General features: G+C 41.6%; 1 protein-coding gene across 1 annotated transcript in view; it reads right to left on the bottom strand.

Moving 5' to 3' along the window:
- MED13L (mediator complex subunit 13 like) overlaps nucleotides 1-24432 on the bottom strand; it is a 517387-nt gene that overhangs the window by 79431 nt on the left and 413524 nt on the right. The window contains exons 9-15 of the mRNA XM_019506688.1: nucleotides 23922-24026; nucleotides 19128-19859; nucleotides 15857-16079; nucleotides 13408-13513; nucleotides 12787-12911; nucleotides 10899-10998; nucleotides 4906-5126 (exon numbers count right to left, since the gene is read on the bottom strand). Coding sequence (XP_019362233.1) covers nucleotides 4906-5126; nucleotides 10899-10998; nucleotides 12787-12911; nucleotides 13408-13513; nucleotides 15857-16079; nucleotides 19128-19859; nucleotides 23922-24026 — 1612 coding nt within the window. The remainder of the gene's footprint in view (nucleotides 1-4905; nucleotides 5127-10898; nucleotides 10999-12786; nucleotides 12912-13407; nucleotides 13514-15856; nucleotides 16080-19127; nucleotides 19860-23921; nucleotides 24027-24432) is intronic.

Raw genomic sequence — 24432 nt, 5'->3', positions numbered from 1 at the left:
GAACATCTGTCAGTGGTGCAAGGTAAAAGACATCTTATAACAATAAATTATAGATGTCTAGCTTGCCAGGCATTTAACCATCTTCTAAATGAGGACCCTATCAGACCTAACTTCCTAAACCAGGGACAGGCAATTACTTTGCGTGGAGGGCCACTTACTGAGTTTTGGCAAGCCATCGAGGGCTGCATAACAGGCAGTCATGGGCAGATTAATATTGATTTTCCAAATTTTTAGGGGCCCTGCGGGCCAGATAGAATGGCCTGGCGGGCTGCATCTGGTCCATGGGCTGCATTTTGCCCACCCCGTCCTAAACGTTCTCCTAAAGGCTAAGTACAGACAGTCAAAAAGCACGAGGCTGAATTGATTCAATCTTCACAGGTTAGTCTAAGCTGCATAGACTGAACCAGTAAGCAAGCAAACAGACATTCACTTTTGATTCCAGAAATGCAGCCACATGCCTGTAGTAGCCCAGGCCAGAAGCCAGGGGGCACTAGAGTATGCCTCCCTGCTCAGCTGGAGCAGACAGCTCGGGCCAAGGCCCACTTTGCAAGGGGAAGGTTTGCAGGGGGATAGGAGGCACAGCACCCTGGGATGCTGGGGGACTGTGAATTAAGTTGAATCTGGAAGGGATCTGGGACAGAAGTTCAATAAACCAATTTAACTTAAATCAGTTAAGTCTAATACTACATCCATCCAGGTTTATTGTAAACTAGTTTCAGCCATTTTGAAAGCAGTTTATGTGCACTGAACTTCTGCTGTGTTACAGATCTGAACTGGTCTCCTATCACTTATACCAGTTTATGTGTAATTTCTGTCCCTAACTATAGAGACCTTCTCCATCTCAGTTTAATTTCTTGACACTTTACTTTAAATTCAGCACGCTCCTGTGCTGAGTTCAGTGCATGCCCAGAATAGGCAGTGCGCTAGTTAGACTCGGTTCACCTGACATCAGTATAAATCGAGTGCTTTAGTGGGGCTTTTTGATGCTTTCATCTAATACCTGATTGAATCTCAGCTTTAGCTAAAAGCACGAAAACCCCCCGTGATGAAGAGCCCAATCTATACAGGCACTGAGGAGCCAAGTCGAAGTAATGTACTATTTCTACCAGTAAAAAATGTTTTTGTATTTAGGGGCATTTTTCTTAACATCTGCAAGCAGCCCAAGTGACTTTACCTGTTTGTAGCACTTTGATCTGTTAATTTCCAGTTCTCGCAATACAAGCTTTGGAAGTCCACAGAGACAGAGTCTACTTTCGAGTGTGTGCTGGAACATTATGTTGTAAGGCTTCCTGTTTGCATTTCCCACAGTTCTTTATTATTAAGCTAGATCAGTGGCACCCAGCTTTCTGACTTGATGGGGTTGGTCTGTGGGCGTGGGATTCAACACATAGCCCCACCCCACACGCCCAAATATGGCCACATGACAGATGAGTCCTGAGTACCTGGATCTGGCTGTGCACTGGTGTGTTGGCTCACATTATCTGGCCTATGAGGCTTCTCACAGGTCCAGAAATGTAGCAGCAGGGAAGTGGTGATTAACACTGCCACTGTTCCGGGGCTGCCAAATTTCTGGACCTTTGGGAAGCCCCAGGGGTGGCTTACTTCATCTAATGCTAAGTGATGAAGAAAGCCAGTGCTCACTAAAGCTTATGCTTCTGTAGTGTAGCTAGACTATAAGGTGCAAATCTATCCTGCTTTATGCACCAGTACTACAATGCCACTGCTGCCTTACACAGGTGGTGAGATCTGTCTTCTCTGTGGAAGCTTAGTACTGTGGTGGTACAATACTGTGTGTTGTAATTTATGTGCTCAGCTGCGTGAGACAAAGGCCATGCAGGTTCTGCACTATTCTGAGTTCCAGCACATTGACATGTAGTCTCATTTTCTCCTCAGATCACAAACCTTGAACTCAAATGTCCCCTAAATGAACTTTCCAACTATTCCAGAAGGTACCTGTCACTACAGTCACACAGGGAAGGGGGGGTGCTAAAAGTACTCGCTTGCATGAATTGATCATGTTCTTCCACCATGTCAAGTAGGAAGGATCACTTTCTGACCCTGAATGGTAAAAATCCCCCTAGCTACCATCTGAGGCGGCAGGGGTAAACTGGATTCTCTGCCTAAGTGCACTGCCACTACTGACAGCTCTCTGGTGAAACTACTATGGAGATAGTTCCTATGTGACTGCCTTATGGCAATAAGTAAGAGTTGCACAAGTTATGGTATCTGAACCAGTCCCCTTGATGCAATGAGGGGAATAATGCCACCAAGACTGATCATCTTGAACTTGAGCTTACAAATGAATACGCTGACCTTTATGTCCAGGACTGATTTTCAACCACCCTTACTCTTTGGAAGTAGGAAGTAACCATTTTCCCTTTAGATGTCAGGGACTAGTTCTAAGGTCCTTACTGCCAGAAGGGAACAATCTTCTTCCTGCAGCAAACTCTCGTGAGAAGGGTCCATGAAAAAGGAGGGGGAAGATGGGCTGTGAGTGGGTTCATAACTAGGATACCTACCATATCTAGGACCCAATAATAAAAGTCTCCAGCTAAAGCATGAGATTTAGAATGTACCCCAGATGTGAATGTCTATGTGGACGATTACTCAAAGGAGAACCAAACATTTATTATATATTCATAGATTTATTTATTATATATTTACAGATTAGCACAAGGGGTGGCCAAACTGCAGCATGTATGCCACAAGTGGCACAGGCATTTACAGTGTGTGGTATGTGGCAGATCAGGGAGGGGACAAGCAGCACAGTGTCAGGTAGAGCAGGAAGCAGAAAGCACAGCAGCAGATGGGGTAGGGAGCATAGAGCAGGCAGTAGAAAGCAGAACAGCAGATTGAGCAGGGGAAGGAGATTGTAGTGGCACTCAGGGAGGGTGAAGGATAATTTGTGGCACGCCTCCCAGAAAGCTTGGCCCACACTGGATTAGCACATGGCAGATTCATTTGCCCATCACAGATATCACTCACCTAAAATTAATGTAAAATGACTACTGATAAAATCTGCAGATGACAGAAAGATGGCCTCAGTAGCTTGTATGCTGAGCCCATTCTAACTAATTAATTTTAGTGAAAGGTAATATACCTAGAAAGAAAGAATGAAGCCTATACCCACAGAATGGAGAGCTCTTGTCTGGAAAGGAGCAACTGAAAAAGTTTTAGGGGTTAGAGCAGACAAACAAGTCACCATAAACTCTCATTGTCATTCTGTGGCATAATGAACAAATCTGACCACTGGATATAGGAACAGGAAAGATGGTGCATAGGGAGATGATTTTACCTTTATACGAGGCGCTGATGAGCCTGCTACCAGAATACTGTCTCTAGTTCAGATGGCCACATTTTAAGAAAGTTTTGAAAAATTGGAGAAGATGCAAAAGAGAGCTACAGAAGCTGAGGATTGGAAAAAAAATCTTACAGCGAGAGACTAAATAAGCGCACCTGCTTTAGCTCAGTGGTGCTCATGCTTTTGGTCTCATGGGCCAGATGAATGGTACGGGGCTGCTCTGTGGGTCAGATCAAGCCCTGTGTACCTAGATCAGGGCCCAGGGCCCAGTACTGCCTCCATGCACTGGGACTGGGCCCTGGGGCTGCCCTCCCATGCCAGGATTAGGCCCTGGGGGCTAGTGCCACCTTCGCCTGTCCCTTCATGCTGCGATCAGGTACCTGATCCAGTGTGCGGGGCCTAGGGCTCCCCACAAATCCATGGGGAGTCCCATGGGCCAGATGACGTAGTGCTGGCAGGCCAGGTCTAGCCTGTAGGCTCAGGGTTGAACACCCCTGACTTAGCTTGTTGTAAAGATAAGAGGTGACCTGGTCATGGCATACAAATATCATCAAAGGCAGAGGTGGACAAAATGTGGCCAGTGGGCTGGATGCGGCCCGCCAGGCCATTCTATCTGGCCTGTGGGGCCCCTAAAAAATTTAGAAAATTAGTATTTATCTGCCCCTAGCTGCCTGTCATACAGCCCTCAATGGCTTGCCAAAACTCAGTAAGTGGCCCTCTGCCCAAAATAATTGCTCAGGGGCAAAGGGCTTTCTAATTTGGCAGTAAAAAGCATAAGAACAACCCGTGACCGGAGGTTAAAGACATACAAATTCACATGAGAAATACAGCACAATTTTAGAGTACTAACATAATTAACCAATGGATCAAATTACCACAGGAAGTGGATGTTTCACACTAAGATACTTTTCTGGAAGATACACATCAGCCATACAAACACATGGGAGCACTACAGGAGTAACTGGGTGAACTTCTATGGCTTGTGTGATACAGGTCGTATCAGAATATCTAATAGTCTTGTCTGACCTTAAAATCTTTTTAAAAAAAATCAAAGCACAAGAAGCAGCATTGAGATTTTCTCTCTCATAATACTCTGCCAATGATTTTGAACCCTAGCCAGTAGGATGACCTCTAGATATAAGTGTTCTCCCTTCTTGGTCCTCTCTGTAGACAATGCCATACAACACAGTGATATATCTACAGAAGAATCTCTGGCAAACAAGTATGTGCCAGTTAGTGGCAACACTGACAGTGTTTGTTGAAGTACGAGCTGACATCCACTAGATACTAACCAAAAAAACAAACTCTTTTCACATAGGCACCAAGCAGCTATCAGATGTTTTTATTCTGAGACCAGAACCTCAAATCTATAAATAAATGATATAACTATTTATATCGTTATAAGGTTGAGCAACAAACTGAAAACTTCTTTCCTAAAATGGGAATTTTACCCACTGAAAGGTTACTGAATACTCTGTATAAATTAATTTCAAATCTGTTAAAGCAGTCTTCCAGGCATCTCTACAGCACCTTACCGCAAGTTTTTTTATTAAAGAAAAACACACATATAGATGGGGTTATAAAAGTAATAGTAAGTGTATTACCTTTATTTCTTCAGGTTTTGGGCTACCTAATCCATCTTCCACCTCCATTTTAAACTCTGTTAGCTGTGTCTGAACCATGTTGACCATGGGACTTTCCATCATCCCCAAAGCTGTCACTGTTTCTGAACTTATTCCATCTTTATAATTCATTACAGGGGAGAAAGCAGGGTGTTGTTCCAAGGATGGGGGTGTTGGAAACATCCGTTGCAGATCTGCCACAGCTAAACATCACAAAAGAAGATTCTGTTAATTATGAAAAATAAACTCTTCATAATCCTCTTCAGAAAGACACTGAATCCAACTCAGCTTTGGCTTTTTATTTTGTTAGTTAAAACCAGGGGAAAAGACTGCAGTTCCATGGCTGCTTTCACACTAATGTAAATCTAGACTAATTTAATTGAGGTCAATTGTAACAGAGTAAATTTCCATGGATATTTTCAAGATTACTGCCCAACTGAAAAAACACATTTGAAGATATGCAGTATTTAATCACAATAACAACGATTTCTTTTTAATGAGATGAAAGAACCACAATGGGGTTCAACCCCAGTTATTGTTAACTGAGTGGATCTAAAATAGATGTCTTTCTTTCTGAAGATCTGTGACACAAAATCCTAAAACAGAGACTGGCTACACTTCTGATGGAGACAGCCAAAATGCTGCACTGACTTACAGCCAACGGAACTTTATTTTGGTCTATTCTGTCAACCCTTGGAAGATATACTGAAACGCTATTGCTAGCACCAACACAGAACTGCCTTGATTAGAAATCCTGCCTCCAGGCACCTAAAAAAAATAACAGGCAAGTCCCAGAGGATGCTGCAAAATATGCATTTTACAGCTGAGCCACCAAGGCATGGAAAAATTATCCAGGATTTAATTATCTCTACATAAATTAACATCCTGTAACCATCAATCTTTTATTCAGCATTAATTTTAAAGAAAAAATGCTGAAATAATTAGGTATGTTGTATGAACTCAAATTCAAATCAGCACGGACATACTACATTTTTCCCCCAATTACCTTCTTTCCTTTTTGTGCTACAATGGATTTGCTTTGCTTAAAATTCAGAATATAGATTCTTTCCCACCCTTATTTTAAGAAAAGAGGTGTCCATTTGACATAAGGTTTTACTTAGATAAATTCATTGTTAAAAAAAAAAAAATTATGTAAGAGTAAACTTACTGCCCTCACAAAAACATGCACTCAAGCAAGACACACAAAAAACTAGAACTCTTGGTTCCAAAATGATACCTTTTATTAGACCAACTGGAAAATAGCATGAAAATTGTCCTTTTCTGCAAGCTTTTGGGATCAAAGTCCCTTCATCAGGCTCTGGGAAGAGTGTAGATGGTACATTTTGGAACCAAGAGTTCTACTTTTTGTATGTCTTTTTGTCTCAGATCAACACAGCAACCCTGCACTCAAGCAATGTTTCTGACACTCCTAAGTGCATGATTCTATTTGCACCCCTATTATATTTTTTTAAATTTCTACTTTATAACCGTTTTGGACTTTGTGCAGTCCAAAGATAGTAGTTATGTTTAAATTAACATTGGTATAAAGGACAGCTGGTTGGGAATTTTGTGACTGAAGTTTTCTCCATAAGAATATACTGATGTGGGGCCTCTGTTGGAACACACCAGATTTCACAACATTTAACTGAGAAGAAAGGAAAGAAATGAGAAAGAGGGAGACACCCTCCTGTTGAGGGACCTGAATCTCTTCAGCCTCTGCAAGGGAAGGCTAAGAGGTGATCTTGTGGCCATCTACAAACTCACTGGGGGGGACAGCAGGAAATAGGGGATACAAAGTTTACCAGGACGCCCATCGGGGTAACTAGAAACAATGGCCACAAACTGAAGGAGAGCAAATTTAGACTGGACATGAGGAAAAAATTGTTTACAGTGAGGGTTGCCAAAATATGGAATACACTTCCAAGGGAGGTGGTAATGTCCCCTTCCTTGGAGGTATTTAAGAGGAGATTGGACAAACACCTGGTTGGGGTCATCTGACCCCAGCACTCTTTCCTGCCCAGGGAGGGGGTCAGACTTGATGATCTAATAGGTCCCTTCCAACCCTAAAATCTATTAAATCTATGAAAACCCTAGAATAGTCAAAAGCGCATGATCAAGGCACTGTGGGATGCAGTATCCCCAAATTTAAGGCCATGTTCTGCCTGATTCATAGAAGGCAACTGAATGCAGGTCTTCCACACTGGACTGGAATGGCCTAATGGGTGTTAAGTGGGTATATAGTCTGGTACACCGGGTATATAATTATGTACACTAGTGGTGTCAAATACATCTGGCCCTGCCGGCTGGACAAGTGGCATGGGCTTGTCCATGGGCCAAATGAACAGCATAGAGCCAGCCCCACAGGCTGGACTGGGCCCACAGACACCTCTCCTTCCCTCCATCCCACTCCCTCTCCTACCCACATGCCAGATTCAACATCTTCTTTGGCAGGTCCAGGACTACACTGCATGCAGTGCCTGCTCCACGCAGTCTGGGATGTGTACCACACACAGTGCTCACTCCAGCCAGTCCAAGACCCATACTGCACATGGCACCAGGCCCAGACCAGCTGGAGAAAGCACCACATGCAGTTTGTATCCTGGACCAGCCAAAGCAGGTACCACATACAGCCTTGCATGGGTGCCATGTGCAGCACACATTTCAGAGCAGAAGCTGTGTGCAGCATGTGTCCTGGGCCCTGCATGCAGGCTGGTTTCACTCATGCCAGGTGTGATGAATGGGTCAACAAAACCTAGGACCAGCACCAAGGGCTAGATGATGGGGCTCTATGGCTCGGAACAGACATTCAAAAAGCTTGAGCCTGAATTATAGATTTATAGATATTAGGGCTGGAAGGGACCTTGGAAGATCATCGAGTCCAGCTCCCTGCCCCAGGGGCAGGAACTCACCAGGGATCATTGCAGGTTAGTTTAAGCTGCAAAGCTTGAACCAGTTTGAAGGTGGATAGACATTCCCTTTTCATTCTAGAAATTCAGGCACATGCCTGCAGTGGCTCAGGCTAAAAGCCAGGGGACGCTACAGCAGCCCTCTCTTCCCTTTCACAGTGCTGAGCTGAGGGGGTGTGGCCAGGCCTCGGCAGGAGGCTCTGGTTAGGGAGGGGTTCCCCAACCCTCCTGACCAGCAAGAGAGTCAGCAGGGAATTGATAACAGAGCAATGAGTTACACAGGGAATTGTTAGCATTTATCTTCCCATCAAACAAAACAAAGCCTCTCCCATTAGTTCAAGCTCTTCTTCCGCAACTTTTTCAAAGGAAGGTACATTACCAGATACCTGTTGTTTAGCTCCAAAGATCAGCCCTAAGCCAACATGTACTGTCTGCCTTTGTCCTGTTTCTCACAGCATGGACCATAGCCGGTATGTGGTATGCTAGCTAATGCTGAGAGGTGTCTACGTAAGGCAGAGGGGAGTGGGGAATCATGTACATGTAGTTTCTACTAGAGCTGCAGCCAGGGAGAAGAGGGGAGGGGCCAGCCCAGCTCTCTGGAGCACAGAGCCCCTGCCCATCCCAGAGAGTATGCCAGGATGCTGGGGGACTCTGATTTAACTTAAATCAGGAAGGGGTCTGGGACAGACATTGTGTAAACCGCCTTGACCCAAAGCAGTTAAGCCTGATACTACATCAACCAGATGCATCTCAAACTTGTTTCAGCCATTTTTAAACTGGTTTATGTGCGCTGAACATCTGTTCTGTTACAGGTTTAAACCAGTTTCTGATCCCTTAAACTACTTTATTTGTAATGTCTGTCCCTAGCCTATGACTTGGATCCAGCCCACTGGATCCAAGCTGTGACACTTCTGATTTATACAAAGTGGAACAACTCCAAAAGGAAATGACAGGCTAACCCCAAAATAGCTAATATCTTGGTAGCTACAGAACTCATCAAGTATATGAAAGACTGAGGTTAAAATCTTTTGTCTGAATTTGGTCAAGGGATTTATACCTGGTCTCCTATACCTGGAGACAGTACCCTAACCACTGATTATCAGCATACTCTCTTTTCTTCCCTCTCCAACAAACAGGTTCAAAAGGATCCAATTTTTCCTAATATGGAATGGAAAAAATGTGAATTTAAAAAAAAATTGTAAGATGGGAAAACAATGTTCTGCCCGGGTCTAATGCTAACTGAAATCATTGCATGAAGTTGATCTGCAATGTTGTGCTCTTCAAGTAGCAGGAAAAAAGGAGTTGCTTATGAGTAGTGCTAAAATGGCTAAGTCAGCAAGCCTTTACTATGGTGTATCATTTATTTTAGTTTCTCACAGATGCTGTCATGTTTCAGCAGCTAGTGTCAAAGCATGATGGAGAGTAGATTAAGAGAAGAAAATGCAAGTATATCTAGTTAGTTTATTCCAAACTGACCTGTGTTATGCCAGGGGTATACAACCTGTGTTATGCCATGTTGGTTTACGGCCATAGGCAGATAAGGTTATTTGGGTAAATTTGATATCTTTTACTAGACCAACTAAAATAGTTGGAAAAATTCTTCTTTGCTTCGAAGGTTGTTTGTACCCAAAAGCTTGCAAAGAATATTTTTTCCAACTATTTGCCTAAAGAATCTTGTCTGCCTGTATTATGCCATACACCTATACCTTTGAGTTCCATTTTACAAAATTCTGCAGTGCAGATTTATAAAAAAAAGAAAAAGAAAAAGAAAAATGCTTAATTAAAAAAAAGCTAAAGAAACTGGCTGGCCACCATTATTCATTTTCATATGTGTCATGCTTGAGAAAGCTTTGCATATTTTAGAAAGCTATGGATCTACTAAAGCTGTCAAAATCCAATCTCTGTACATTTCATACTTCTACATTTGAGTAAATCAGGACTACTTTTATGGATCCATAAAACTCTCTGACTCATCCCTGTGACACCATGGTTTTTCCCCTCAATTTGTTCTCATTACAAGCTGAAGTTAATGAGCAGACATTAACAAATGATTTACAAGGATATTTGATTTCTGCTTAGAGTAGCCACACAGTCAAACTAGTTTTTTCTGTCTTCTGAGCCAAAGAATGTCATTCACAATTTGGATTCTTAGTATTGCACCAAACGTTATTTCCCCCCACCTCATGCACACACACAAATAATAATTAAAAAGAAACAACATCTACATGAATGATGAACAGAAACACCCATAGACTTCAGTGTAAAACCTACTATTCCCTGTAGTAGCTGGAACAATCTTCATGAAAAAAAATATTGTGATTTTAATATCCATATTAAGTTCTCAGTACACTAAGCCCCAATCTTAAGTTGTTACACATCCATATGCTTCTATTGATTTCATGTGCAAAACTGAGTTCTTATCAAAGAGTACTAAAGGCAGAGTTATCCGAGCTGAACAAGAAGCATATCTCCTATTGTGAATGTCTCTTTAAAATTTACAGTGCACTTTCAACTAGAAGCCACCACTTCAATTACATTAAGTATTCCATGCCCAGATTTAAACTGAGGGTGGCTTCAGAATTAAGTCATCTTACATTAAATATAATTACTTTCCAGCTAGACCGCATTGTAATAGTTGCGGGGGGGGAAGTCTCAGCTTTAAATTCTGGATGCTTACTAAACTTAGCATGATTCTGTTTTAAAAATAGTGACATGGTAATGGTGCAACTCCTAATTAAGGATAAACAATACAGTGAGGACACTGGGTTAGCTTCCACATAGAGGTATGTAACAACTTCCTTCTGTCTTTCTAATCAAAGGTGGAAATACCAAGCTAATGGCATCTTGGGTTATGGGAGATAAATTTTACAAATATTTACATGCTGCCATTCAAACTTTCCTCTGGGGCAACTGATTAAAATTCTGTTGCCTTCATTTAAGGGTAGCCTCCAGTAAGTACAGAAACAATGACACATACTGGGTCTTACTCCTAGGACTGACATGGCAAAAAACAGGGATATTGTACTTAGGAAGATATATTAGCTCTGAACAAAACTGCGCACAACATACTTGGTGGGTAAGGTACTGCTGTTCTCCCATCCTTCCCCAAAGGGCGTTCCTCAGTCCCCACTGCAGGCATTTTTGATGATCGCAGAGCTGGTGATACAGCCTAAATACCGGACATTCATGAAATGCATTGAAAAAAGAACAAAGACATCAGAATCTAATAAGGTATTAAGATTTCTGAAACCACATTAGCATTAGTTGAAGGATTTTATTAGCTTCCATTCTGTATTGTTTTACTGAGTACTTATTTTTATGCAATTGGATTTTATTTTTATCTTTCTTTCAACTTTAATAGGTAAGTCACATATCTCAGGCTTTAGGTGTCTAACATAAAACGATCCACATACATTTAACTTGGTATTAACAAGACTGTTCTATTTGCTTCTCTATTTGAACATGTCAGTAAAACCCTGAGAATAAAGTTCTCTAATGAGCGCGTGCTACCTCTGTTGTAGCAGAATATAGAATATTAGAGCGTACACAAAGGACATGCGCCACAGCCCAAAGGACACAGGCTCAGAGATAACAGCAGTCTTTAAGACAGGTTAAAATTCAGATTTGGACCACCCAAGTCAGATATTAAGAGAAATGGCACTAATATGGAATTTAACAGCACAGTCCTCTATAATTGGTTGGTTCAGTAGCCACTGTAGCTGAAGTGAAACGGGTGAGAGACCTTGTAATTTTCTAATATAATGGTTAAAAAAAAGGGAATTCAACACTCATTAGAGTTCACTTTGCAGTCACTTGCAGAAAGATGGCTGACAGCAGCTAAAATAAATGTAACTCGTTTCTGTTTGTTCTCTAGCTTTTCAATTCCAACTAGGCCTGGCAAAGCTTTAAATATCTGAAGAAGCAGATGCTTCCACATCAAAAGCTTTGCATGATTTTTGAAGGCTGCTATTTTACTTCTGCACAATTGGCATCATTGGCATCTCTGAAAGCGCTACTGAAAATACCAATGCATCATGGCAGAAAAGAAGGGCCAACAGGCAAGAGTGCACTCACTTTTATCTGTATGTTCAGCTATGTCATTCAGGACTAAGGGTGCAAGAGGAAAAGTGAAGCATGACAAGAAGGTGGTAAATAAACCCTGCTTTTAAAAGAAAAGGACTTCAGAAAAGGGGGCAAAAGACTTTCAGAATCCCACTTACCTCTAGTAAGCTCAGGATCAGCTTCTGTGCCGTTATGACTAGATTAGATTACATTTTAAGGCAGTAATTATTCTTAACTCTGTCATTATAATTTTGATTTTTCAAGTGATCAGTGTAACTTTATGTTCTTTTACCTTTCATAACAACCCAGTTACCATATTCCTTTTATTAACCACTTTACTTTTGTACAAGGAATACGGGGGGTGGGGGGGGACGACAACACTCCTGCTTCAAGGAATAACTGGAACAAAGTAAAGATGATTTTATTTTTTCCTGTGGTGTCTTGAGTAAGACAGAGGAACAGATTCTCAGGTGGTGGAGCTAAGATCTTTTCTACTGTGCACAAACACATGAACAACATAGCTGAGGATGCAAGCCTGAAGTGTCTTCAGATAAAAGCTACTCAGTCCAAAAATACAGTATTTTGCCTGGGCAAATATTCCTGTAATCTCTCTCTGCAATGTTTACGGGTAGCATAATTTGCCATACTGCTATCTAAATGATCTGACTACAAATGTTGCTGAATTTTAATGCACTGATACTTTCCTGTGTGAGGGAGCTTCTTAAACAATTTGTTTTCTGGTTGCTGTCATCTCTTCCCACTGTAAATGTTGGTCTGTTTACCTAACAACTCCCTCTATCATCCCCGTGCAATGACTGCTTCCTTCTTTTATCCCAACAGCATTTTTCTTTAGCTGTTGTTATTCAAAGCGCTTAATGTAGCCCCGCAGACTTACGCCCAGCTCATCTTCATCAGAATTATCAAAGATGTTATCTAAATCATGAAGTGATGGAGCCAGATCTGTCACCTGTGTGAGGCTCCCAGAGCCAACTCGGCCTGCAGCACCATCCTGCCGGGTATCTGTGGAAAAGAGTTGAAACAAAAAGCTTGAGAAACAGCAAGAACCCAAAAGTGGAGGGAAAAAAAACACTTCTTTTTAACTTCACACCTCACTTTAGCTAGGAGAGAGACAAGAATCATAGAAATCAATTTTGTGTTCTGAGATTAATTCTAGAAGTAATACTCGAGTACTTAGACTTAACATTTAGGTCAAATGGAAATCAAATACTGAAGACTACCCATAAAATAATACATTTCCATACTTACAGACTTTACTGAACTCCAAGTTGCTTTCTTTTCTTTTTTTTACAGTAAAAAGAACAAGGCTAACTATAAATAAAATGAAAGATATTAATTTGTTAGATGGCTTTTATTCTTCCTGCCTCTTGTAATAGGTCACCACAAATATTTTTCATCCTGCATTAAAACTTTTGGAATATGAATCTCTTCTGCAATTTAAAATGGTAAGAAGAATGACTTTCTTTTAAGCAGAAATATTAAAGAAGCCAGCACCCACCTGCTTTAGGAGCAGAACTGAAAATAGACATGGCATCTTTCCCATCAGGCACCGGTGTGGAATGACCAGGTGTGGGGATCTCCTTGGTACCAATTCCATCTTCTGACTACATATGGAATCCAGACACACACACAGAAATTTGATTATTTATATGGAAAAACATTGGAAAACACAGGAGAAAAGAAAAATGAGATGGACTGAATAAAGCTTGAGACTTATAGTTCACTACTGCTTTCTGTCTTTATTATAAACTAAACACTTACCGTCAGTGGTCAAATGGCCATATCACAAATCCACTGCACAATCTGGCATAAGTGGTCTCTGCGCAGAGAGCCAAGAATTGGAAGACACGACATGCTGCATGTCATATACTGAACATATAATAGGTATATAAGAAAAAACAGTCCTATTCTTGTCTCTTCTATTTTGAATGTTACATAGTGTTATCAGGCCTTTTCTTTGAAGAGTGCAAAAAGTCTTTAAAAATGGGGAGGGGGGGAGGAAGACAAGAACATTCATATATGAATCTTCCATATTAGGAAAAACATGAAATAATAGTCCAACATTTACAAATGATCCATCAATATCCATCTTTTTAGGTAGCTAAAGAAGGTAAGACTGTTCAATTTGCATAGAATATATGCATCCGAAAATTTTAACCATGGTGAAGGAATTACCTACAGAAACAAATGAATGAGGTGAACAGTCAGACAATGAAAGAGTATTACAAAAAGTAAGATGCATCGGGAAGGAGAAATATCCTGCAGGTGTGAAGGCAGATGGCCCCAGAATAGTGATCAAATCATTCTCTCTCATGTGGAAGAAAAGCTGCGAGGAGATGTCAAAACCAACATAATATTGATATTACAAACCCATTCAACAGACGGCTGGATGGTCTTGCCCAAGGCAAAGAAGATGATTGGGGATAGAGAGACCTGTGTTCTGCAGCGAGCTGAATGTGTCAGCTGTAGCAGATGAGAACTTAAAAAAATGCTGCAAATTCCTTCTCTATAATTAGAGCCATAAGAATATATGGAAATTAAAAGCTTTGGTCCTTTATTTTATTCTATTTGACTGTGTTTTGCTGATGGTCAAAATTAAAATATGTAAGTATGAAACATAACTATAACATCATCATTTTAACACAATTTAAACAGGATTAAGTCAGAAGGATTAAGTCAGGAACTACCAACTCAAACACATCAGATGGAGACAAATATTTTCCTATATGCATAATGAGGTGTGAACTAAGTGGGTGCATCCATATATGCAAGTACATGCGCTTGCAGCAGCTCAAATAGATGCGGTGCAAATCTGAGCCGGGGCTTTTTGCCTCAGTGCTTGTGCCCGGACATGCACTTTGTTGTGGAGCAAACTGTGCCACTTGGGGCAAAATAACCCTGGCTGGCTCCTCCTGGATCTGCAGCCAGGGGGAGCTAGAGCAGTATAACAAAATCCTGCCCTGGCCAGCAACTCAGGACTACTTGCCCTCAGGAGCTTCTGAGGCCCAGCCACTTAGTATCTGGGGACACTAGCCCCTTGGGTCAGCTAGCCTGCTGAAACAGCATCCCAAATTCACTTTTTAAAATACCCCAAAATCCATATTCTTCCACAGTTAGAACAAAAGAGAGGGAGCGATCAGATGGGTACCGTTTTATTGCTATATTTAAAATGTTAAAGCAATTTGGAAGCCTACCAGTGTCTCTAGCATTACAATAAAATAAATCCTAAGTGTCTATATGTTTTACTGTTTGCTCCTGGTTTCCTTATCACATGGTGGGTGTGTGATGGGGGAATGTGGGGTGGAGGGATGTGGGTGGGTGTGGAGAGATGCTGGTCAGTGTGTGGGAACTGTGAATGTGGGGGCTGCTGACAGGGGATGGGCCCCTGTCTCCCACAGGGAAAAGCCCTCAACACACAGCATATAGACTACCCTGCCTGCAGGGTCCCAGCCCCCACCAGGGGCTACAGCTCCCCCGCAACCCTCCACTGGTCTCCAGGCCCTGCTCATTCTCCTGCTTGTCTCCAGCCTCCAGAGACTGAAATCGAGCAGAAGAACGAGCAGGAGGCTGGAGACAGCATGGGATGTCTCGAAGCTCATTTCCAGGGGCTTGTCTCCAGCCTCCTGCTCATTCTCCTGCTTGTCTCCAGCCTTGGAAGTATTGTGCCGGGGGGATATTGCCCCTGCACTGCAAATCTGCAGCATGGGGGATTTTTTTTGTTTCTGCATGTGCCTCTTGCAGCGTCTCAAGGGGTTTGAGATGCTGCAAGAGACATGCGCACTCTCATCTGGATGCGCCCAATAAGTTCTAAAAGATGGATCTTATTATTGTTCTCTTGAACAGAGATCTGCATCATCTTATGAATTACTACAGCACACCAGGTGCTATTATACTATTACAAACAACAACAATACCAGTAATAACAACACTCTGGTTTGATACAGTACCTTATTCTTTTTCAGAGGATCTTTATCTGTTCCAAGTTTGCATTTTTTAGTGCCAGTGAAGCTGTACTTTATATCACCATCTTCAAAAGTATAGGGATCACTAGCATCTCCTAACCCTTCTCCAGGTTGCTGTATTAGAGGCAAGGGGTCAAGATAGTTCACTGTCTGCCCTGGTTTGACGTCTTCCAAAATTTTAAACCTTTTATTAGGTTGCGCTAAGAGTCTGAAAAGTTGAACATAAAAAAACCCCAAAAAACAAACAAACAAAAAATCACTATTAAAAGAACACACACATTTTTTTTACTAAAGACAAAAGTAGCAACATTGCAGATTTTCTTACAAATACAGTGACTTTTAAGTTTTGCTCTGTCCGGTTTGAAATACTTGAAACATTTTTTTTCCTTCTAACATTAAACACTTGCTCAGTGCACTGTCAACTTTTCTGTTAAGCCAATGAAAGAGACTGAGTTTGTGCACCATATTTACTCAAATATAAGACAAGGTTTTTTCCAAACAGTATGAGGGGAAAAGACCCGTATCTTACAACTGCATACAAGGAAACCTCATTAAATACATTGTCTATCATTAAACTGCTGCCAAAAGCAGCACGTGCTCAGTATTGTAAACTAACTATGAATCTGATAAAGTGCAGCCAACACTGAGCATTAAGTATAAAACACATGGCCCATACGAAGCAAACATACTGATAGGTATGTTATTTATTTATGGCCCTTAAAAAAACCCAGGTAGGTGTTCTCTCTGCAGGGAAGCACTGCAATACCAGGCCAGCATCAGGAGAGCTAGAGCCAGCCCTGAAATCCTCCCTTTGGTACCAAAAATGCTGATCTTAGTCAAGAAGTCTAATATGCTGATAGGAACCTACCAAAAGGACATCCCACCTGAGTAAGATACATGGTAAAGTCCATTGCATGGAGAACCCCTCAGTGCCAGCTCTTTTTCAAGTCATGGTGAGCCAATACACTTAATACATTTTAATTTCTTCTTTACTCCCACAGCTGAGCTGTGCCTTTCTTTCCCATTTCCAGTCATTCTTGCTTCCTCACCAGAGGCCCTCTCTCAATCTGTTGCACATGATTAGTGTGGCCCTATCCTCCACAAGATGGAATTTGTACCAGGCTGCCCCAAGCCTCATTTACATACACATTTTTGGAGGATCCCAGGACTCATGACAAGAATGCTCGGTTCCAGTTATGAGTGGGGGGTTAATTAGCACATGGATCCTTTGTGGGGGGTGGTATCTGGAGTACACCCATATAGTGAGCAATGCTGAGCTGTGGGGTCACCATGGCTTGAAATGCTGTGGACTCTGCTGGGGTCCATCTCTATGAACTGTAAGGTCAAACATGAGCCTTTTGGCTTTGGACTAACACCATGCATAGGGACTTGAAAAAAAATCCTTAAAAAAAAAGAGAAAGAGAAAGAGGGAGAGTGTTCACATATTCTTTCTGGTAACGATAGGGTTCATAACCCTGACCAGAGAGGTGGTTCTGCAAGGAAACCTGACTAAGCAGTATGGGGCCTGACAGCCCACTTTGATGAATTCATTTCTTGCTTCAGAAAGCCCTGTGGAAGACCAGGAACTTACTACAAACAGGCACACAAACCTCACAGCTGAAGTCTGCATTAGAGTGAGCCTGAGTGAGATGCACTGCTACTACAGGAAGACAGTAGAGGAGGACAAGAAAGAGATGGTGGACATCATATGGAAGAGAGGGGACTGGCAAAGACTTTTCAGAGAGTAATGAGGATGATGGCAATGAGTGAAAGGACTGAACAAACAGAAAGGGGATTTGGGATGTGGGAGGTGACTGAGGTAGTCCTTTGCACAATTGTGACGGTTTCAAGGCAATGGTGATGGACGTGCAAGTGTGCAGGAACAAGGGTGTGCAGTGCGGTCTTTGTAATGAGGCTAAGAATGATGTAACTGTAAAAGTGGACTGTCTAGTGAAACACAGCAGTCACAAGACAGGTTGTTAGAGGTACAGTTATAGATATATCAGTGGGAGGGTGACAAATTCAAGGCAAATCTCCAATAATTAGATTCTATATATGGAAAATTTATAAATGTGGGGAGGGATCTTCTTATATTTGAGTAAATATGGCAATATTTGCCTGTTATCTCATTTACAGTTGTGACTGCTGGAGCTAACTTTGTAATAACTTAAAAAATGTTTCTATAGTTATCTTTTATGAAACGCTCTGATACTTTCATTGGGCTGACACTTTCCATACTGCCAAATGTGTTTGTTTTTTTAATTTGCACAAAATTAAATTATACTCTCAGGTAAGAGGAAAAGGAGACTGTTACTTCAAAATCAAAAACATTTTAATGCTTTTGAAGGCAAGCAACTAAAAATGCTTGAACATTAAAAGCTGCTCATATAGCAAATATTCTTTACCAAGGGAGACACATGTGCCATTTACTTTTTCTAAGTAAAAAACCTCCCAAATGTATATTATATATTTACTTTTGTGTATGCACAGGAAAGGAAATATGCTATAATTCAGTCTTGATCTTGTGCCCACTGAAATTAAGAAGATAACCTTCATTCACTTTAATGGTGCAAGATCAGGCACTTACTGACAATATTGATTCTATTACAAAGGAACTATACAACTCCACAGTGTACTGATTAGGTTTTACGAATACGATATGAATAAATTTATGAGTACAATTTTAAAGTCTACAGAACTGGGCAAATTAAAATTAGGAAATACAATGTTATACCAGGGAGAGTCCTATCCTTCTCGTTGAAATCTAGCATTAATTAATGAAACATTTGGAATGCATTACATTAGGAAAAAAATATCACCAAATTCAAGAGGCAAGACTCCAAGGGCACCATTATTTTTGAAAAAGATGAATTAATTTAGTTTTGAATATCTATTACATCACTGATATTCTCCAGCACAAAACTACAAGTGATAAAGAGAAAGCAGATTATAATTCCATCTATGTGTTTACCAACACTGACAACACAGGACATCACTGAGGCTATATTGATATCATGCATCATCTGCAGAAGTTTAATGTAGTGGTATAAAAGTTATATGAGGAACTGTCATTTAAAATGCAGTTAATTTTCTACTTTGTATCACTACCATATACAATCCCCCTGGACTATATTCTGTTGTCAGTTATACTAAAGCAGTCCCAAAGGCTTTCATACCCCATGTGGCTACCACTAAATGTAGAATTCAACACTAATTGAAATTTGGTAAGACACTGGTAACTAGATATTGTTTTTACCTTTTCAGTGCAGTACTGTCTGAATTTACTTCCATCTTTGCATCACATCTCTCACGTGGAAGATCTGGTAGCCTGAATTCTGGATCTTCACTTGATGGGAGAACATAGCTCCGCCATTTATCAGATGACTCACTGTTGTGAACTATCCCACAATACAATGCTGTCTCACTGACCTCTGCCATCAGAGGTAGCCTCTGACCAACAAGAATTGTCCTATCGTCTAGACTGGGCAATGGCTGGAGCTCTAACCCGTTTCCATAGAGTGCTGGATTCACAGGTACTGATGGTGGGTCCAAATTCTCTGCTTCCTGCCCTCTTGGCTGGGGGCTAAGTGTAGGAGGCAGAGGGGAGGTGGGGGAATGGGGTGAATCCATGGGATTCAGATTCATTTGTTTGCTTGGATTTCCAGTGGGGATAGATAGCTGCTTCTCATATTTTCTGGAGTTTGGAACTTCCAAAGATGTCTCCATCCCTGCCAACCCCAGTTTCTGTCCTGATGCATCCTGCTCCATGCATAGTTCTTCAGTCACAGACGGCCGATGGTGAAATGGCATCATAGGCCTTTTTTGCAGCTTGTCTCCTTTTTCCTGTCTTTCTGTTATTTTGTGCTTAGAAGAGGCAGGAGGTGGCAAGGAAGCAGACGTGGAGGAGGATCCCACACTGAATCCTGGCTGTGATATCGTTGGGGGGCGGCTGGTGCCAGTAGCACACCGCTGTTTGAAAAGCTTGTGCCTGAAAGAAGAGAGGAACAAGTCATCACGTGAATGGAGAGACTAGGATCTAATACTGCAAAGAACAAAATAAGAAATCTTGGCTCTATTCCTGACCCTATCACAAACCGCAGAGTGATCATGGGCAGGTTTGTCAGCCTCTCTGCATCAGTCATCCTTGACAACATCCCTAAGATAGGGATAATGCCGTTGTCTCACAGGGCAGTATCCCAGGAAAATGTATTAAGGTTTTTAACACACAGAAATCCTTAGATAGAAGATAATATAAAAATAAGCAAAGCATTGTTGTTTTTTGCTATTGCAAAGCTATCCTTTTTAGAACCAGCAAGGACCTTTGTGAAGCAAAGTGACACTTCTTGCAGATTTTGAGCATGTGTTAGGAATGACAGAGGACTTTGTATTTTCACTGTGCTCACAGATGCAATGCACAGCAGGTAGCTTTCATGAAATTTTTCCTCCAGACCATGTGAAGGAAAGGGATATGACTCATCCCAAACAAGAAGTGCTCAACAATTGATACATATGGCAAGAACAAATATTTTTAAAAAAACATTAAAAAAAACAAACAAAAAACCCTAATACAGCTATGCCTTATTTGGTAATACCATAACATTTAATTCATGTTTTGTTACAGCAAGTCCAGTATCTTTTAAAACGTGAAGGACAAGAATGTAATTCAATATCCTAGAGATTGCAGGCACAAAATGGTGTTTTCATTATAATCTCCCAGGCAATCAAGAAGACCTTGAGACAGATACCTGTGCATGACATGATAACTTCTCTGATACTACAGCTTACAGCATCAGTAGATCATACCATGGGTTAATACACTAGGATCTTCCCTCTGGATACTTTGGTTAAATAGAATCAAAGCAGATTTTAAAAGAAGCTAATGCTTTTTGGCTGCTTTTGATATGCACTTGATGACAAGACGATTATAAACACATGGACAGTTGGCTGTATCATCTAGTTCAGAGATGGGCAGTAAGGATACTGAAGATTAGGATGGAAATGCACTTAATGTATAGTGTAAGCAACTTTGCCAAGTACTTGCCCACATGATAAGGTTCTAGTGTAGATTACTGGTTGTTGGCTTATATGAAATGAAGCCCAGCGCATCTGTCCAAAAACACCACTCTTTCTGTAGGCAGACAAGGTTCTTTGGGTAAATCTGATATCTTTTACTAGACCAACTCAAATAGCTGGAAAAACAGAGGAAGCATCTGCAGATGGTCTGTGCTTTTCACAGACCATCTGCAGACACTTCCTCAGCCTGATGAAGGGTACCTGAAAGTTTGCAAAGAAGAATTCTTCCAACTATTTGAATTGGTCTAATAAAAGATACCAGATTTACCCAAAGAAAATCTGTCTGCCTATGTCCTTAGACCAACACAGCTACAACCTATATCCATGGAACTCTTTCTATAGTTACTATATATAGCAACGATGTCAGGTTACAAACAAATTAAAAAAAAAAATTCAGGAGTATGGCAGGGGTTGGCATGCAGCTGCTGCTAGTTCCCTGAAGGAGGTACGGGCTGGTGGGAAACTTACCCAGTGGGGTCCAGGCAAGCCATGCCCCCCCCGCACACCAAAGAAGGACATCTGAGAGTAGGGAACTCACTCAGCGGGGCTCAGGTGAGCCGCGCTTCCCCCATACACTGGGGACAAGCTCCAGGGGGAAAACTCATCCGGCAGGGTTTGGACAAGCCACGCTTCTCAGCACACTGAAGAAGAACACTGGAGGAAGGGGAACCCACCCAGTGGGGTACGGATGGGTCCCACTTCCCCAACATGCCAAAAAGAGTTCCAGGGAGAAAACTGAAGCTGCACACCGGGTCCAGAGAACATACGCCTCAGGAGTCAGTGCTGACTGGCCCAGAGGAAACCCATGGAGTCTAAAAGGAGGATGCCAAGGGAGGTTTGGTGTTTGGCATCTAAGGGAACAATGCTGGTGCAGCACGACTGGGAAGAGGACTCCACTGCAACAGAGACCCAGCCATCTGAACCCTCGTGGGACTCTAGGACAGCGCGACCATGAGTGAGCCACCAACCCAATCCATTGAACAAGATAAATAATGCCAGCCAGTGGAGCAGCTGTGGGTGGATCCACAAGTCGGAGGGATGGGGGGGACACAGACACAATACACAGTGAAATGTTGGTAAGCCCGCTGGAAGAAAAGGCACAAACTGACACCAGATGTGGGGTTAGCTCTGGGGAGCCCAGATAGCTCAGGCAAAGGAGAGATTTGCCTGCAGGGACTGCATAAATGGTCACCAAGTTCGGACCAACTACAGGGAGCTAAGCTGGACCTCCGAATGCAGGTTCCAAGTTTTTTTCTTCCCAAGAAAGTAATACAAACAAGGGAATGAGAGCCTGTTTTCTTTTATTTATTATTCATTACTCCCAGACAAGGGAGAGAGAGCAGGGGAAAGTTAGATCCCCATGGCACTTAAGTTACAGTTAATTAAGTTATAGGACATACACCTGGGATCTATTAAGCTGCCTAGCTGAGGATCTTGGAGACTGGCAGGTAGAGATCTCACCCTCCCAGGATCTACCAATCCCGGTGAGAAAGAAGATGGCCACAAGTTATGTTGGAACATTAGAGGGAGACCTGTCTAGAGAGGACGGCCACCAGCTCCTTGTGGAGTTGGTAACTGAAGTGGGCTGGGGAGAAGCCGAGACCCAGTGACTCACACTCATTGTCAGAAGAGAAGGACTAGTCACCTGGGAGGAAAGGGGCAAGGTGTAGGGATGATGGAGCCCTGCAGAAGACCCTCATCAGTCTGACCATCACTCTAGACAACATCCATCCTCCCAAAAAATAGCGTAACATCAAGATATGGCAGACAAGAGAGAGTAAAAATGAGGCAGAGGTTGTGGTGATTACAATGTGATGAAAGGGAAGCAAGTAAACACACCCGTTCATAGAGAGATAAGAGAACAATTATACTGCATAATTAAAAACAATACTAATAGCATAATGAAGTATAAATTACTTGATAAAGAGTTCATAATTTCAATTTACAGTTCAGTATATTGTAAAGTAACATTTCAAACATTTGTGATCAGACAGGCAAGATAAATCATCAAGACAAGACAAACTATAGCTAACTTAAGAAACTGTCTGACAGATCAATTTAACTTTTCATTTATATAAGGGAACATCCTATATTTCAGTGGTAATTAGTAGCTCTATCCTTATTTTCATGATTATCTCTCACACTCAGGATTATAAATTGTGAAGTTAACTTTAAATCAGTAACAGAGCTACGTAGTTCCATATGCTATGTACTTCCTACAACTCATCACATTGCATACGTTGCTAAAATCTACCAGCTAGAAAGTTCTCTTTATAGACTTCTGTACTTTCTCTGTGCACCATATGAGCTTGGGCAAGAATTTCTTGCCAAAATCCTTTCAGGTGTTCTATCTGGGCTAATTAATCTAATGACTTCATAAACAGTAATTATGCTCCTTAAATTTGCTATCATCAATTTACTACAATTAAAAAGTATTATTTTGTCAAATGTTAATAAAATCACTAAACATTGCTTTTATACTAATAAGGTTATCTGCAAAAATTCTGCCAAATACTACTCAAAGTTAAAAGGAAAGGTCTTAAATACTGTAAAAGTGCGCAGTCAATTATTTTTTGCTTTTTCAGATTCCCACTATTTATATTTTCTTTTACACAAGAAAAATGCTCCAGAAAATGTGATGGACCCCATTTAAAAATGGGGCAATCTTTATTAAAAAGTTATAGTTGTGTAAGAAGAAATCATTACAGACATTCTACACTGGTGACAAGAATTAATTACATTCTTGTCTCTTTTTTGCCACGAAGAATTAGACAAAAGGCCAGATCCTCAGCTGATATCAACTGGCACAGTACCACTAACTTCACTGGCATAAGGCTGAGCGTATCATTTGAGAATCTGGCCCTATATTTTAAATAATATGTCTGCTTGCTGCATAGTGACCATGTCCAAGTTTATACTGTCCATGAACTCAGCAGTCTTCTTTCAGACTGACACATTAATTCTCTTTGCTACCCACCTGGAACAAGAACAACTGACTCTTTGGACCGGATCCACAAAATCCCAAGAAACTGTGTTGCTAGGAACCTCTTCCTCCATATTTGGAGTAGCAATCTGACTTCTCCTAAGGGAAATAAAGTATATTTATTTTATACTTTAAATATAAAAAGCACCCTGTTCAAATTTGCTGATGACACTAAGATGTGGGGGAATGTGGGCATGCTAGACGGAAGGAACAGGCTGCAATCGGACCTAAACAGGTTACAGGGGTGGGCGGATGAGAATAGGATGGGATTCAACATTGACAAGTGCAACGTGATGCACTGAGGGAGGAAGAACCAGCACCATACCTACAGGCTGGGGAATTCCCTCCTCGTCAGTGCAGAGGCAGAAAAGGATCTTGGAGTCATCATTGATGCCAAGATGAACACGGGCCGGCAGTGTGGGGATGCAGTCAGGAAGGCCAACCGCACCTTGTCATGCATCCACAGATGCATCTCAAGAAGGTCCAAGGAGGTGATCCTCCCCCT

Source organism: Gavialis gangeticus, unplaced genomic scaffold (assembly GCF_001723915.1).
Source record: "Gavialis gangeticus isolate Ggan-Ray unplaced genomic scaffold, GavGan_comp1, whole genome shotgun sequence".
NCBI classification, from domain to species: domain Eukaryota; kingdom Metazoa; phylum Chordata; order Crocodylia; family Gavialidae; genus Gavialis; species Gavialis gangeticus.
The sequence above is the reverse complement of the archived record's forward strand: the minus strand, read 5'-3'. Positions and strand labels throughout refer to the sequence as shown.